Consider the following 16,771-nt stretch of genomic DNA (forward strand, 5'->3'; position numbering starts at 1 on the left):
GAAGTTCTGAGGGTTCGTGGCGAAGTTCAGAGGGCAGAGCATTCCAGAAACGGGCAGCCCTGATGGTAAAAGAGTTACATCCCCATGATCTCTTGACACGAGGTATATAAATCTGTCGAGAAGATAGTGATCTCAGGTGTCCAGAAGGAACATAAATGGAAATCCGCCTTCTAAAAAAAAAAAAAAGAGGGCTCCTATTGTGTAAGGCTCTATGAATGACACACATAAATTTGAAATGAATACGCTGTTTGATCGGGAGCCAGTGAAGTGTTATCAGCGCCGGTTTTGCAGAGAGATGCCTGGGGGAGTTAGTAAGAAGTCTATCTGCTGCGTTCTGCACAATCTGCTGCCTCTTTATTACATACTCTGGGGAACTAAGATATAGAGAGAGTTCCCATAGTCCAGGCGAGAGAGAACCAAAGCTTGGACAAGAATTCTTCTGGCAGTGAAAGGCAAAAGATTAAGAATCTTCCTAAGAGCTCTGATAAAACCAAAACAGACAGAGGAGATTCTTTTTACTTGCAGCTCCATCGTCAAACGAGGGTCAAGCAGGAAACCTAGGCTTTTTACCTGTGAGTTTGGAGGAGGCAAGCTATTAAAAGCCTCCGAATGCGAGGCGTGGCTTCGGGCGTCAAGATGGCGGTCGCACTCTGAGAGTGCTCTGGACCCCTCCGTCATCTGCCCGGTAAAAGCGCAAATCCGTGTTTTGCTTTGTATTTCTGACCATACCGGAGAATGCAACAATCGTTCCTGCCAACCAAACCGTTGAAGCCGAGGCAGTAGCGGGCTGACAACTGCCCAAAAACTTGATCGTCCTGGGATTGATACAACAACCGGAACCCGAGCTGGAAGGTGAGATCCTGCCTGCGGCGCACTCCCCCAAGCGAGACGCGCCCTGTGTGAACCTGCGGACGGACCTACCTGGCCTGCCGTTGAACCGACTGGAGACGCCGCGCAACAGCCTCCGGTGGAGCGGTGAGTGATACAGCCAATGGAGCTGCCGCAGCCACAGCAGCAGCGCACCGGCTGCTGCCCGGGGACTTCACCGCTCCAGCGACTGAGGTGACGACTCGGGTCCGAGCCGGCTGAGGAGGGCCCGTGCACGGCGCGCCCCCATGATCGGGACGCGCCTGAAATAAAGCCTAGACTGACCCGCCCGAGCTACCACTTGAGCTGATTGGGGCCCCGCGCGGCTCCGGAGAAACGTGCTGCGTCGGCCGGCCCTGAGGGCAGAGGTGCGGTGGCACAATTTGAGGGCCTGGATCGGATCTGGAGACGCCATCTTGAGGCGAGAGCACCCATCCAAACATCTTCCCGGGGTTGAGACGCCGAGCCAGGAGGACCCAGCGAGAGGAGGCTAGGCCCCGCTGGACGACCTTTGCGGTGTAGTCACCCGACTAGGGTGCGACAGTTGGGACCCGGGAGGACCCCGGGAAACCCTGCTGGGCAGAGCGGTCCATTGCCCCCCCCGTGGCTGAACGGGAGGGAGAAAGCCAACACCTCGGCGACAGCACAACAAGGCCTGGCCCAGGAGTAAACGCAAGATACACGCCCCCCCGGAACTCGAGCCCTGGCCCCCGTGTGAGGTGGACCCCTCCCCCCACGGGAGGTGGAAGCCCAGGGGGAGACACATCAACTGGCCCGCCCTACCCCACAAAATAATTACCACTACACAACATATGGACCCCCCTTCTGGGCGCCGACCCTGGTCCTGTAGGGCTCGTCAAAAACGCAGCGGGAGCTGCGACAGGCACCGAGGCTATCCGCACGCCTAGGACCCCGGAGACCCTCGCCACACGAGGTGGGTCTGGTCCCGTGCAGTGACAGAACGAAATTGAGGAGCTTGCCCTAGATGAAATGATCCGGCTCCTTGGCGGTGGTACAGCGGGGGCCTGGACTTGGGAATGAGAGAAAGGTGCACCCCCTCTGGGCTTCTGATTCCGTGCCTGATTGGGAGCGGAGTTGTTGGACCTGGCTTTTTGACAGGGTCATCTCCAAACTTTTTGCCTCCTTCCTCCTATTTTTTCTGACCTTTTCTTGTTGGCTTTTGAACTCTGGGCACTTTACCACTGCTAACCAGTGCTAAAAGTGCATATATGCTCTGTCTAAATTGTACTGTTGATTGGTTTATCCATGATTGGCTATTTGATTTACTTGTAAGACCCTAGTAGAGTGCACTATTTGTGCCTAAGGCCTGTAGATTAAATGCTACTAGTGGGCCTGCAGCACTGGTTGTGCCACCCACTTAAGTAGCCCCTTCACTTTGTCTCAGGCCTGCCATTGCAAGGCCTGTATGTGCAGTTTCACTGCCACTTCGACATGGCATTTAAAAGTACCTGCCAAGCCTAGAACTTCCTTTTTTCTACATATAAGTCACCCCTAATGTGTGCCCTAGAGCAGGGTGCTGTGTGGGTAAAAGGCAGGACATGTACCTGTGTAGTTTATATGTCCTGGTAGTGTAAAACTCCTAAATTTGTTTTTACACTACTGTGAGGCCTGCTCCCTTCATAGGCTAACATTGGGGCTGCCCTCATACATTGTTGAAGTGGCAGCTGCTGATCTGAAAGGAGCAGGAAGGTCATATTTAGTATGGCCAGAATGTTAATACAAAATCCTGCTGACTGGTGAAGTCGGATTTAATATTACTATTCTAGAAATGCCACTTTTAGAAAGTGAGCATTTCTTTGCACTTAAACCTTTCTGTGCCTTACAATCCACGTATGACTAGGTTTAGTTGACAGCTCCTTGTGCATTCACTCAGACACAACCCAAACACAGGGTACTCAGCCTCACACAAAGGACTGCCACACCCCCTACTGGGACCCTGGCAGACAGCATTGAACTGAAAGGCGACCTGGTGCATTTCTTAGCCACTCTTTGAAGTCACCCCCACTTCAAAGGCACAATTTAGTATAAAACAGGGCCTCTGCCCTACCTCATCAGACACTTGCTGGATAAGAAACCTGAACCAGAAACTACACCCTGCCAAGAAGAACTGCCTGGCTGCTCAAAGGACTCACCTGTCTGCTTTCTACAAAGGACTGCTGCCTTGCTGTTGGCCTGCTGCATTGCTGAACTCTTGTCTGGCTGTAAAAGTGCTCTCCAATGGCTTGGATAGAGCTTGCCTCCTGTTCCCTGTAGTCTCAGGACCAAAAAGACTTCTCTTTTTCACTTGGACTCTTCGTGTGCAGAAAAGTTCAACGCACAGCTTGCTAAGCGACGAGAAAATCGATGCACGCCGATTCTGCTCGCCGCGACGCCTACATGTTGACCGGAACTTCGACGCACGGCCTCGCATGGACAACGCCGCCCGACTTCCAGAGAGGAAATCGACGAGACGCCTGCGGTGAGAAAGAAAATTCCACGCACAGCCTCCCGGAACGACGCGCAGCCGGAAAACAAGCCGAAGAATCCACGCACAGACCCTGGGACGTCTGGTAATACTGCGAACCATAGAAGGAGACGGTCCGCGTGCCGGAAAATGACGCACGTCTTCACGAGTGAAAAATAACGACGCAAGTCCGTGTGTGAAGGGGCGCAACCGACGCACACACCATTTTTCCTCCCGTAGAATGATGCACGTCTCCCCGCGTGAAAAATAACGACGCAAGTCCGTGTGTGAAGGAACGTAACCGACGCACACACTATTTTTCCACGCATCTCCTCTTCTGCGGCCCTCTGCGGAGATTTTCCACTCCAAACCAGGTACTTTGTGCTTGAAAGAGACTTTGTTTACTTTTTAAAGACTTAAGACACTTCATATCACTTTTTAGTGATATCTTTACAAATTCATAATGCATCTTTGATAGTTTTGACCTGCAAATACCCAGATAAATATTATATATTTTTCTAAACACTGTGTGGTGTATTTTTGTGGTGCTATATTGTGTTATTGTATGATTTATTGCACAAACGCTTTACACATTGCCTTCTAAGTTAAGCCTGACTGCTCGTGCCAAGCTACCAGAGGGTGGGCACAGGATAATTTGGATTGTGTATAACTTACCCTGACTACAGTGAGGGTTCTTGCTTGGACAGAGGGTAACCTGACTGCCAACCAAAAACCCCATTTCTAACAGGAGTGATATCCTCCCCCTGCGGGGCAGAGACACAGAAAGGGATATCCCAGCCCGACTGCCCGGACCCTGGAAGACAAGGGAAAACCCAATTATCTACAGTCCCAACTTCCGGGACCGCTCCCAAACACCCCATTGTCGTCCCGGAACCGAAGTCGGTGCTACAGCGGACTCTGAACTGTTTGCCTCACCGACGAGGGGGGGAGGTTGTCTTGCTGGTGAGTCCTCCCTGACTGAGTGAACAACCACCCCCTCCAGATCGGAGGGACACCAGCATTGTAGAGAGTCATATGTGAGAACACCGAGACCCGCCACCCAGTCCATAGACTGAAACTGCTCCCCTATGCAACCATGGGGAAAGATAAAACAGCCAAGCACCCACGAACATCCCAACAAAAGATCGACCAATTCACTTCGCTAACGACTCTCCGAAGTAGTGGAGACGGCCCGCAGGAAGCTCCACCCCTGATGGAGTGAACGCTGTCCTCCAAGCAATCCAAACATCACAACTAGCTGTAGAGACTAAAATTGGAGAAGTGAAAGAAGATGTGGGCCTCATACAGCAAGATCTCAGGAGCGCGGTGGGCCGCATCACTGAAGTAGAGACTCGTGTCTCTCAGACCGAAGATGACCTGGCCGACCTCAAGATCAAAGTGGCTCAACTGCAGGCCCGTACCGGGGAACTACACCGACGAGCTGAAGATGCAGAAAACCGCTCCAGGCGTAATAACTTACGATTCGTTGGCTTTCCAGAGGGAGCGGAAGATGGAAAAGCCTTAGATTTCCTGGAGCACTGGATCAAATCCTGGATGCCAGAACACACACTCATCCTGGTTCGCAATTGAGCGAGCACACAGAGCACTGACACCCCCCCCACACCCGGTGGCGGGCCCAGAAGACCTATGATTGCAAGGTTCCTTAACTTTAGGGACCGAGACAGCATCCTTAGAGAAGCCAGAAAATTACCGACCTCCATTGGGAAAATCACAAAATTCTAATATTCCCTGACTACTACACCCAAGAGGTTCAGAACCAATGTAGGTCTTACGAACAGGTCAAAGAAAAACTCTGAGCGATGCAGCTCTCATACATGCTTCTCTTCCCTGCATGCCTAAAAGTCATAATGGCCGACAAAGCCCACTTCTTTGAATCACCTGAGGAGGCTTGAAACTGGCTGACGAAGGAGGGCGTTGGGAACCGCAAAGGACCTCCAAGACAAACGAGAAACCCCTCAGAAAATCCATCCAGCGCCCAACTGAACACACGAAGAAGCCGTAGGCGCACCAGGTCACGGCGAGGGAGTAAGAAAGACTCCAACGAACCGCACAGTGAAACATGTGAACTGGGAACTCCTCCACGAAAGGATGGGGCGTGTACAAACACCTCGAGAGCCTGCTCTCCGGCGCAAACACTGGACAGCAATAACTTAAGCCAGTCATCTGTGCTAGGTTAACAACAGGTACTCACTCTCCAGTGACCTCCGCTGGAGGCGACAGGGGCTGATGGCCTCCCCACTGGAGGCGACAGGGGCTGATGGCCTCTCCACACATGGGTTGAGGCGCATCCACACGTGTCAATTGCAACTGTACCTGCCAATCACTGCAAGGGTCGATCTTAAGTGAATAATTATAAATAATCCGCCTAAATGGAGGGGTCCACCACTTCACCTTAGTGACAGCCCATCTGGCTGCGCCACCTTGTTCTGGTAGTTGGGCAACAGATGCTTCCTGGGTAGAAGTATGGGGGGTTGGGGGGGAGTTGGGTGGTAAGTTAGTACAGGGAATTAGCAACATTAGTTTAATTAGTTTCCTTTTCTGTGTTTTTTCCTTTTTTCTTAGCTATCTGGGATGGCCAATTTCGAGCCCCCCGATGGGCTCACAATATCAAACTAAACTGACACAATGGACACATGGCCCTCACTGACACAAATACTTTCGTGGAATGTGAATGGTCTGCTGGATAAAATCAAGAGATCAGCAGTATTTAGTACCCTCAGTGATATGCCCCATCCGTGGTCCTGCTACAGGAGACCCACTTACTTGGCACCATCTGCCCCATGCTGGCCCGAAGGGGATATAATAGGGTTTATCACTCAGCCTTCTCACGGGGATCAAGGGGGGTGGCTATTCTTCTTCACCGCTCCCTACCAATGGTTGTCACTTCCACGGAGTCTGACCCACAGGGGAGGTTTGTGGTGGCGACTGGATCACTCTATGGATCACTGTTTAATCTTGTATGCGCATACGCCCCCCCAACTGGGTTCGATGCCTTCCTACTTACACTCTGCCGAGTACTAGCGGGCCTCCCCCAAGGGCCCACGCTCCTGGGGGGAGGGGGGTGGACGGACTTCTATTCCGTCCTGGAACCCAGCCTGGATGTCTCCGGGACAATATCATTCTCTCGATCCGGGTGGGCTTCGAGCCTGAGAGAATCGGCGGAGAGCCTTGGACTGTGTGAGGTGTGGAGAACTTGGCATCCAAGAACGCGTCAATACACACACACTTCGGCAGCCCACCAGTCACACGCCAGAATAGACCTTGTGTTCATGCCTGCACAGGACATCTCGAGGGTTACAGGAGTAGAAATACTACCACGAGGGGTCTCCGACCACTCGCCGGTACAAATCAGACTGGGCGGCTCTGACCCAACCAGACGACCAATCTGGCACCTAAACGTGTGGTATCTACAGGAGGAAGAGTACATTGTGGAGATTAGAGATCACCTTTCTCGATACTTTGAACACAATCTAGGATCGGTAAGCTCACCGGGCACGGTCTGGGCTGCGTGCAAGGCTACTCTTAGGGGATACGCAAAACACCTTGTTCGCCTCAGAGAGAGAGCCCGAGACGCACAGGTGACAGCACTAGAGGCCAAGGCGCTGCGCCTGTCAAAACGAGATTCCGGAGATACATCAACACCCGCCCTAAGGCAACTCACTATGGTTAGGGAAGAGATTAAGCACTTAGTCCTAGAATCCGCTAAACAGGTTTGGAGAGCAACAGCAGCCTGGGAGTACGGCTGGGGTGACAGGAACGGGAAGCTCCTGCACTGGCTGACCACGCGGCCACTCGCAGACAGAGTCATCGCTGAAATCACTGATGAATCGGGAGCAATTGTTACTTCACCAGGCAAAATTGTTCAAAGCTTTGCCTCCTACTACATGCAACTATATGCAGGACGCCCCACACCTCTCGCTGGAAACGTCCCCTCTTCTGTGAGACATTACACTACCAAAGGTCCCACAGGCAATCAGGGAGAGCCTAGACGCGGAGATAACCCTCACAGAGGTCACAGGAGCAATAACTAGCCTGTCGTCAGGCAAGACCCCCGGTCCGGATGGTTTCCCAGCAGAACTCTATCACAAATGCAGCGATATCCTAAGCCCCCACCTCCTTAATATGTATGTGGAAGTGGAGAGAGAGGGCCGTTTTCCCCCCAGGATCGATCATGCGACCACTGTGGTAATTCCCAAGACTCAGCCTCCGTCGCGGAACCCTGCACCATATCGACCTATATCCCTATTGAACACCGAGATTAAGGTGTTATCGACCGTGCTAGCTGCCAGACTGAAAACGCACTCCCTGCATTGGTGCACCTAGACCAGTGTTGATTCATGCCCACGCGTAGCACCAGGCACTGTATTAGACGACTACACAATGCACATCACAGGCTCCTGACCCGGTCCCCCCTGGCCCTCCTCCTGCTGGACTTTGAGAAGGCCTTGGACACAGTAGACTGGTCCTACTTGGAACAAGTCCTCCAAAAAAATGGGATCGGACCCAGGTTCTGAAGCCTTGTCAAGCTGCTCTAATCCAACCCAACCGCCCGAGTTCAAGTGAATGGAGTGGTATCAGACCCATTCCCTATACGCCGCGGCACCCGTCAAGGATGCCCACTATCCCCGCTACTATTCGCGCTTGCGATAGAGCCCCTAGCGAAACTACTGAGAGAGGATCCCCTAATAGAGGGCTGGACATGGCCGGAGGGCCCTGAAGATCGGGTGGCGCTGTACGCGGATGACGTCCTCCTATGCCTCCCCAACCCAGCCATGAGTGGTCCGCGGATCTTACAAATCCTAGACCTCTTCTCTCAGGCATCTGGCCTGACCCTGAACCCCAGTAAGTCCCTTCTTGTCCCGCTACACCCCTCCAGAGAATGCATTGATTGGCAACAAAATATACCAATCCAGCGCGGTAATTTCAAATATTTAGGAGTGCACATAGCCTTGCTACCTGAGCTAGCATGGGAGCTGAACGTCACACCACTCACAAAGAAGATTAAAGAGGACCTTCAAAAATGGAGGAAACTGCCCCTCAACCTACTAGGCAGAATAGCACTTTACAAAATGATGATACTGCCCAGATTTTTATACCTCCTGCAAAACTTCCCGTACCCGGTTCCCCGAAAATGGTTTATAGAGATGGACACAGTGGCACGACAATTCCTGTGGCATGGTTCCCGAGCCAAACTGGCCCTCACCACCTGTCAAAGAGACTCCTACGATGGAGGACTAGGGATGTCCAATATATACTTTTACCACCTGGCAATGCAATTATTGGTGATCAATGACTGGGTGGGAGGTGGCTGGACGGACCCCGCTTATAGACTCGAGCTCCAGACAATGGGTTACCCCGGGATCTTCAACGCACTATACAGTGGTCCTAATCCCCGAGGCGTCCCAGACGTCACCAGGGTGGTACTGATGGGTTGGCGCGCGGCCCAGAGGGTGACGGGCTTGTGGGGTCGTCTCACTCAACAGACCCACCTGTGGCAAGGGAGACACTTGCCGGAGGTCTCAACACTAGAGGGATTCCGGAAATGGGATAACATAGGAATATCTACCCTTGGAGATGTCTGGGCGGGGTCACACATGCGATCTTTTGAAGAGATCCAGCAGATCTACGCACTAAACAATACCCAATTCCACAAATACTTACAACTTAGACACGCACTATCGGTACATATCCAATCAGGTGACGACATCCAGTAGGAGGCTAAGATCCTGATGGGAAGCCTGGGCAAGAAAGGAGTCTCCCAGATCGACCGTTCCCTACTTGCTAACGCCGCTCCCCCTCTTGTGAGTCTACGACAGAAATGGGAGGAATGGGTGGGTCCCATGGAGGAGGAGGACTGGAGAGACACACTGATGGCCCCCAGAACCCGGACCATGACGTCCAGACTTCGGGTACTCCAGACCTTCTACCTACACACAGCCTACCTTACTCCTGACAGACTATTCAAAGCAGGCCTGCAATCCTCAGCTGACTGCCCCCTATGCTCCCGCCCAGACACTGACTTTTTCCATATGGTCTGGTCCTGCCCGGTTATAGCTAATTACTGGAGGGCAATCACTAGAGAGGTTGAAGAAGTCCTACATGTGGAGCTAGAGGCTACGCCCGTGTCGCTCCTTTTGGGGGCTATGGGTGGGATGGGGAGGTCAGATCGTATTTTTTTAGGGTTGGCCTGCTTGGTGGCAAAGAGAGACATTATGGTGGAGTGGAAGTCCCACACAGCGCCCACTGTAGCTAAGTGGCGGCGAGGTGTAGACTGGTGTGCTCTGTGCGAAAAGCCAGTTTATGAAGCCAGGGGATGCCTGAACAAATATAACAAGTTATGGGGTAAATGGAATGAAAAATAGTCGACCTGATACACCAGAGGGAGAGACTAGCTACGCATACATGCTCCCGCTGAGGGCCTTCTGATGGGCATAGACGACATAGTTTCTGTATCTGCTATAGCCAGAATGTGAAGGAGAGGATGTTTAATCTAACAGTAATATTAGTGCTGTGCAAGCGCCACTCAAACAGCAGAGTTTGGGGCTACTGTGTACCAGTAATTACTAATGATGGTGCTATTGGAGCCAATGATTCATTTCAACCGTCCCAAAGCACCCACGGGTGCCCCCCCCCTTTTTTTTCTTCTCCTTTGGGTGTTGTGTTGCTCTGTATTTGCTATTGTTTCTTTCCAAAATCAATAAAAATCTTTATTAAAAAAAAAGCCTCCGAATGCAGTGCCAAAGGGAAGGCAGTGGGACCGTTGCCTACAATCAGTACTTCCGATTTACCATCATTAAATTTAAGTTTAGATTGGGTCATCCAATCACAGATATCCTTCATACAACAAGCCAAATTAGCGGAAGAGGATTCTCCCCAATACTAGAAAGGGATACCACTAATTGGGTGTCATCAGCATAGGTGACCATTGAAAGATTATAGGGAGTGACTACTTTGACCAAAGATGATAAATAAATATTGAAAAGAGTTGGGCTCAGGGAAGAGCCCTAAGGAACTCCATAAGTCAGAGACACAACGTCAGAAAAAAAAGAATGATCCAAAACTTGGAAAGATCTTCCTATAAGGAAAGAGGAAAGCCAAGAAAGGGCCATGCCTCCTAGCCCTGTCTTGGAGAGTCTATCACAAAGGAGGGTGTGATCAACGGTATCGAAGGCTGCACTAAGATCAAGAAGGATAATAGCAACATGACCTCCTTGATCTAAAAGTTGACGAGCCGATTCGGTCACCGTAAGGAGCGCCGACTCAGTTTTATGTTGAGCTCTGAAACCCATTTGAGTAGGATGTAGGAGCTCATGACTCTCAAGATAACTGGTCAGTTGCAAATTTACATGTTTCTCCAGAATCTTAGCTAAAATAGGAAGAAGAGCAATAGGTCTGTAGTTGTCCAAAGCAGAGGGATCAAGCTTTGGCTTTTTCATAAGAGGTTTTATAATAGCATGTTTGAGGGACTTAGGAAGAATGCCTGAAGACAAGGAGCTATTAAGTATTTCTGTCAGAGGTGAGACAATAATGTCTGCAGCCTTCAAAAGAATAGAAGGGGGAGTACATGTCCTGCCTTTTCCCTTACATGGCTCCCTACCCTATGGGCTCCCTAAGGACTGCTTGAGGGTTGACTTACATGTAAGAGAAGAGGGGAGTGTAGGGCTTGGCAAGATGTTTTAAATGCGAAGTCCAGGTGGCAGTTAGACTGCCCACACAAGCTCTGCAGTGGCAGGCCTGAGACATGGTTACAGGGCTACTTAAGTGGGGGGACTTACAGATTAATTAAATATGCCAATTGGGGATATGCCAATGTTTTCATGTTTTAAGGGAGAAACAAATGCACGTTAGCACTGGTTAGCAGGGGTAAAGCGCTCCGAGTCCTAAGGCCAACAAAACAAAAATACTAGAACTAAACAGGGTGCAAAGGTTAAAAAGTCTGAGGTAAGGCCACCCATAGATGTCAGGTTTAACATGTACCCTATATAGCTACATTTTATAATAGAAGCCAGGAGCACCACAGTAGTCTTTTACATCAAACTCAAGAGCGGATTTTATATGCAGCACATCTGAGACTCACATATTTTAACTTGGTTTCATACATGATAATGAACAAAAAGGATGCTTGGTGAAATAAAGCAATATTAAGCATTTGTCTCAGTTCGGTTTGATTACTGTGCAGTTCGTTAAGCCACTAGTGTGTCTCTTTCCCACAAAGGTTATTGCTTTATCCTTAATTCAGTAGGAATGAGATTATAGAGTGGGTGACAGGCAGAGGCTGCAAACTGTTTTTAGCAGTTTTACATAGCACAAACATTGCCCAAAACATACAAGTGCTTCATAACTAACAAAGCTAGTCACACGTTTTTTTTTCTCTCCAATGTGATTTATACAAGGTTCACAAGATGCAGCATTATTTTGGCCAGCACCTAGGAAGACCTAGTGCACCGAGGGTAGTTGAAAAACTCAAAAGGCGGATGGCTATTGGTGAGTCTGGTGAAGCATCAAACGTCTGGTAGAAGGCCAGCAATGAACAGAGGGATGTTGTCAGCACCGCATGCAGATACGTTCCTCTCATGGGTGGTAGGTCACCAGTTAGAGATCTCGCAGGAACATGGTCTGCTACTGAGGAGAAAGAGGGTACGGACCACTTACCAACAGGAAGCACTGCAGGGCCTTGTAGTATTATTACACTGGAGGTGGTGGACTTTCACCGGCCTAGCCCTTCCTTCCCCCTACACATCTGATTGGCGCAACATAAATTTCCATTAATGATGCATTCAATTAATGTTATTTTCAGATCATTCATTGCAGGAGACTGCACACCAGGGTCAGTAGGTCCAGTTAAGGATCAGTTAAGATAACAGTAGTTGTACCTACCTGAAGACATTTAATGTAACAGAAAGCCGAGGCCAAGATTCAAACACTGTTCCCTATGTTACAAGATCACAGCAGTAGCCACTAGGACATGTAGTCTCTTGTAAAAGTTCGGCTGTTGCATGGGCCTGAAGTTTTAAGAGGCCCTCTAGTTGAGGCAGAACCACTGCAGACATGTGGCTCTATTCTGGCTCGAGCTTTCAGTAGCTCACCTAACTCTACTGTCCATATCTACAAATTTACTGGCCCCAGTGATGAAATTAAGTTTGGGAGCTACCAACGGGACTGGCATGCCCGGACTAGAGATGATACTCACTCGATCCAGCAAGGAAAAAACAAATCCTAGCAGCACGGAGAAGAGGCAGTGCACTCAGAACTGCACTGGAGGGGGCAACTGCACAGAAAAAGCACAAAGCTGCCACCGCTGCTCTGGGCAAATCTCCTGCATCCATGATGGTGACTGAGTGTCATAACTGAAGTTAAATTAGAAAAGACAAGGCGCCGCTGTATCCACCCTGATGGGGATGTAGTGTTGTCCTCCTCATCAAGATGGCTGTAGGTAGTTACTTCAGCACCACTTGAAATAAAAGAGACTGAGGCAGGCTGAGCTTGATTGGAAGTGGAAGCCCGCTTTTTGATTTTACTATATTAAAATTATATATATCAAATGACAAAATTGTTTTTATTTGATTAGTAAGGTCATTGTGATGATGTTAACTAGATATTACCAGATCTGTAACAAACTACCTCATGTATGGTTAAAGTGACAATTGTTCATTTTTGAATAGGGAGGCAGCTGGTACCGGTGAAACAGAGTACACTATATGCAAAATGCTGCGTGCTTAGCAAATTAATCAGTAACTTTTTAAAACATGAAAAGACTTCCCAACGAAGCTAATTAAGTATTGTTAACTGGGTAATAATACCTATTATTTATGGAGCATAGAAACAGCAGAAATGCAGCATGTAGTAAGGTATTATAAAAAAAGACTTTTAGGTAGAGGCTTTCAAAAGTGTTCTGAGGTAGAGGCAATCAACATTTTCTTTTGACCAAAAATATTATATTATTGAGAAGTTTGTATGCCCTCTGATAGAAGTGCTGTACACAGTAATCAAAAGCACGTGAGAACTTTTACAGTTGGGGTGGTCCCAAAATAATTATATTTAATACAGTGGTATTTGTATTTTGCTTATCTTCTCTTAAGGATGTGTATAATATAATGACTATTAGTGGTATATGACATAAAAAATAGAAATAAGCAAAACAATATTGATATCCTCAGGACAAATTGTATTTACTGGTGTCTAGAACTGGACACTAACAGAATAAACTAAAAACATGTAGGCAGTGCTGAACTTCCATCAGTGCACACGCCCCCCCCCCCCCACACCTTTTACACAAAAGCTGGGAACACAAGCACCAACTCAACAATACCTGCTGTTTGAAGTAGCGCCTTTCTTCTTCATCAATCAGCACCAAGTTGAGGTAATAGCGCACACTGAATTTCTTGTTAATGTCTCTCATGGTGGGGGTCAGCTCGTACCCTGCCAGGAACAGTCGAATTGGAATGGATTCACCTGAGGAAAAAGTGATCCCAAATATTAAATCAATAAAATAATATTTTTGAACACTATGTCACTAAATGTCTATAAAGGTATGGGCATTATTCTGGGAAAGAAAATGATTAGAGGAAATGTCTGCACATACACAAGTTCACATGTAGGATTCCTCTATGATTATATTACCAAGCCCATTCAGTGAGGGTTAAATGGGGCTCACCCCGAACAGGTGCCCCATCCATGATCTCGTACTTGGCAATTGTATCATTTTCGTGGTAAACGTTTGGTCCTGTCCCGGTTGTCTCCCTCTTGATAATGTCAATTTCCATGTGTTTAATTTTAATCCGAACCAACAGGAAGTAGATTTTCCCAACAATTACATCTTTCAGGTGGTATCTAAATGAAAAAAGGTAAAAAACACAGTAGACATCAAAGCTGTGTAGGTATCTCTTTTCAAGTGTTTCTAAGCATATTTACCAACAAAAGAACTACTTAAAGCAACAACAGGCTCATGAAAAAATTAACATATGATTTGACAAACCCCAGAAAGCCTGTAGCTTTTCTGAAAGCAGAAACTTTCAAACTGAGCAGCTCTTGAACCTGAACTACAAACTGGTCTGGCAAACAAATATCAATTCCCTGTTTAAGAGCTCAAACCCTGTGAAAGGCAGATAACTAAATTGAGGCAGTTAATGATGAGCATACTTGGATTTGTTATACTCAAACTCGATGTGCAAGCAGTCCTCAATTCCCACTTCCATCTTGATGGATGAGTTCAGCTCTGGATACGTGCTGAGTGTGTGCACCACGATATCCATCTCCTTGACAATAGCATTTAGCCTGCGGCTGATTGTGGCTCGCAAAAAATATCTACAAACAAAAGGAGGCAATCAAAAATGGTGGTTGTGGTGAGAGGTGTGGAGGAAGGAGACATTTTTTTTAGACTATAAAGTAGAAAGGCGCTTAACAGCCAGAAATATCACAAACATATTCACGTTCACAGGAGATGTTTTTAATTTAAGGTTATTCTAGAACATAACTGAAGTTTATAATTCATATACTATTCAACTACCCCTTTAAGAAGTTGCTTGCCGTTCTATAAAGAGAAGATGTTAAAAGTACTTTACAAAAGGTCATCTATATCATCTCCCAGTAAAGATATGTGAGATCTTAAGGTGCACAGCGATGAAAGTGCACTTTCTGTAAGAATATACAGCTTTATACATTAAGGAATATCTGACCGTACTCTACTCCTCACTAACATTTTAACAGTAGGTAAATCGAACATAGTGACAACAAACACACATTTATTTCACGGTCACAAGTTCTTTTAATATTTATTGATTTTTTTTATTTTATCCAAAAATAAACACAAACCATATACAGGCATAAGAATTAGCAGATGCCTTGATCTTATGTACAATCAGATCAACATTCACTAGTTCCTGTGACTGTGATTCTAGGCAGATTATGGTTTCATACCTTGAAAACAAACACAATTTACCATCATACTTACATCATTGCCAGAGGTGAGACCAAAGTACTAATTGCAAAGCCCATATATATTATCAAATATCATCAAAGATACCAACCCTGGGTGCAGTTTGTCTCCTTTTGTGGCGACTTGCATATGTCCATATTTTTTCACTATCAATCAAGGGAGACACCAGAATCCTTCGATTTTGAGCTGAGTTTCTAACTCACCACCAAAATAAAAGGTATGTAAAGAGTTTGTGGGATGATGGACCTAACCCTCACTGCTGGATCACCCCAAACCTTTTGCCTTCATCCCTCCTGGTAACTTTGGTTTTGTTAACTTTAGGACTTTGCACTTTACTACTGCTAACCAGTACTAACGTGCATATGCTCTCTCCCTAAAACATTGTAATAATGGCCTGCACCCAATTGACACATTTAATTTAATTTACTTTTAGGTCCCTACTATACAGTACTACATGAACCCCGTGCCAGTAAATTAAATGCTAGTGGATCTGTAGGACTCATTGTGCCACCTATTAAAATAGCCCTTTAAACATGTCTGAGGCTGCCATTGCAGTTTGTAGTACAGCTGTAAACTTTCATTTTGCCCTGGCAGAATAAACCTTTTCAAACAAAACAAATACTGTGCACGCAGTTTTAAACGTAATTGCACTAAGTTTTGTACAGCAGAACTTTAAACGTGCTGTGCTGGATAGGATCAAATCCCAATAAAAACTGTTAGTATAAGCTGGAGCCACCTCATGTGCGTTAGTCCCAGCACGCACAAGATAAATGCCAGTGAGCTCAAACCAATGAAACACTAAACCAACAGGTCATCAGTGCATGACACAGAAGTGAACAACTTTAATTTACTAAATTGCACAAAATATGCTGTCCAATAATCAATACAAGTGTTGCTTCACACTTGAGAAAGAAACATGGTGTCTCAAAACAGCTTGAGTTGAATCCCACTGCATTTTTGGTATTAACCCTTCATCAGGGGAACTGTAAAACATTAATCAAACAGGAAACGCAGGCATGGAATGCTTAGAAAGCACAAAAAACACTACTGCAGTAACAAAAATGTCAAAATATAAAACAAGAATATACCAAAGCATGTGATACCCCATGCATGAATGATATGCTACATACTGGCGAGCTTTTTCTTGATGTAAACAATGCAGTCCCTGAATTGCTGACTTGCGACCCAAACCACTAGTTCTCCAAATAAATAAAACCATGCCATCAGACACTGCCTTAACTTGAACATGATATTATCCACGAAACTCCACATGACATGTTGTGACCATACCCATGCATTCAGTGTCCCAAAAAATGTGCTGCGACAATGGCAAACAAACGGAAGGCACTCATGGACTCCAACAGTGCGTACACAAACCACGCTGTACCAAATCTAAGGCAAGCACGCTGTACACATAACGATATGTAACAGGCAGGTACCCTTAAAAAAAACAGTCAAAACAACGACATCATGAACACAATGGG

The 16,771-nt window shown here is 47.3% G+C and overlaps 1 protein-coding gene across 1 annotated transcript in view; it reads right to left on the reverse strand.

Moving 5' to 3' along the window:
- Nucleotides 1–16,771, reverse strand: part of VPS26B (VPS26 retromer complex component B) — a 106,660-nt gene that overhangs the window by 9,627 nt on the left and 80,262 nt on the right. The window contains exons 3-5 of the mRNA XM_069224451.1: nucleotides 14,492–14,656; nucleotides 14,007–14,182; nucleotides 13,662–13,804 (exon numbers count right to left, since the gene is read on the reverse strand). Of these exons, the coding sequence (XP_069080552.1) occupies nucleotides 13,662–13,804; nucleotides 14,007–14,182; nucleotides 14,492–14,656 (484 nt within the window). The remainder of the gene's footprint in view (nucleotides 1–13,661; nucleotides 13,805–14,006; nucleotides 14,183–14,491; nucleotides 14,657–16,771) is intronic.

The sequence above is a fragment of the Pleurodeles waltl genome, chromosome 3_1 (assembly GCF_031143425.1).
Source record: "Pleurodeles waltl isolate 20211129_DDA chromosome 3_1, aPleWal1.hap1.20221129, whole genome shotgun sequence".
NCBI lineage: Eukaryota > Metazoa > Chordata > Amphibia > Caudata > Salamandridae > Pleurodeles > Pleurodeles waltl.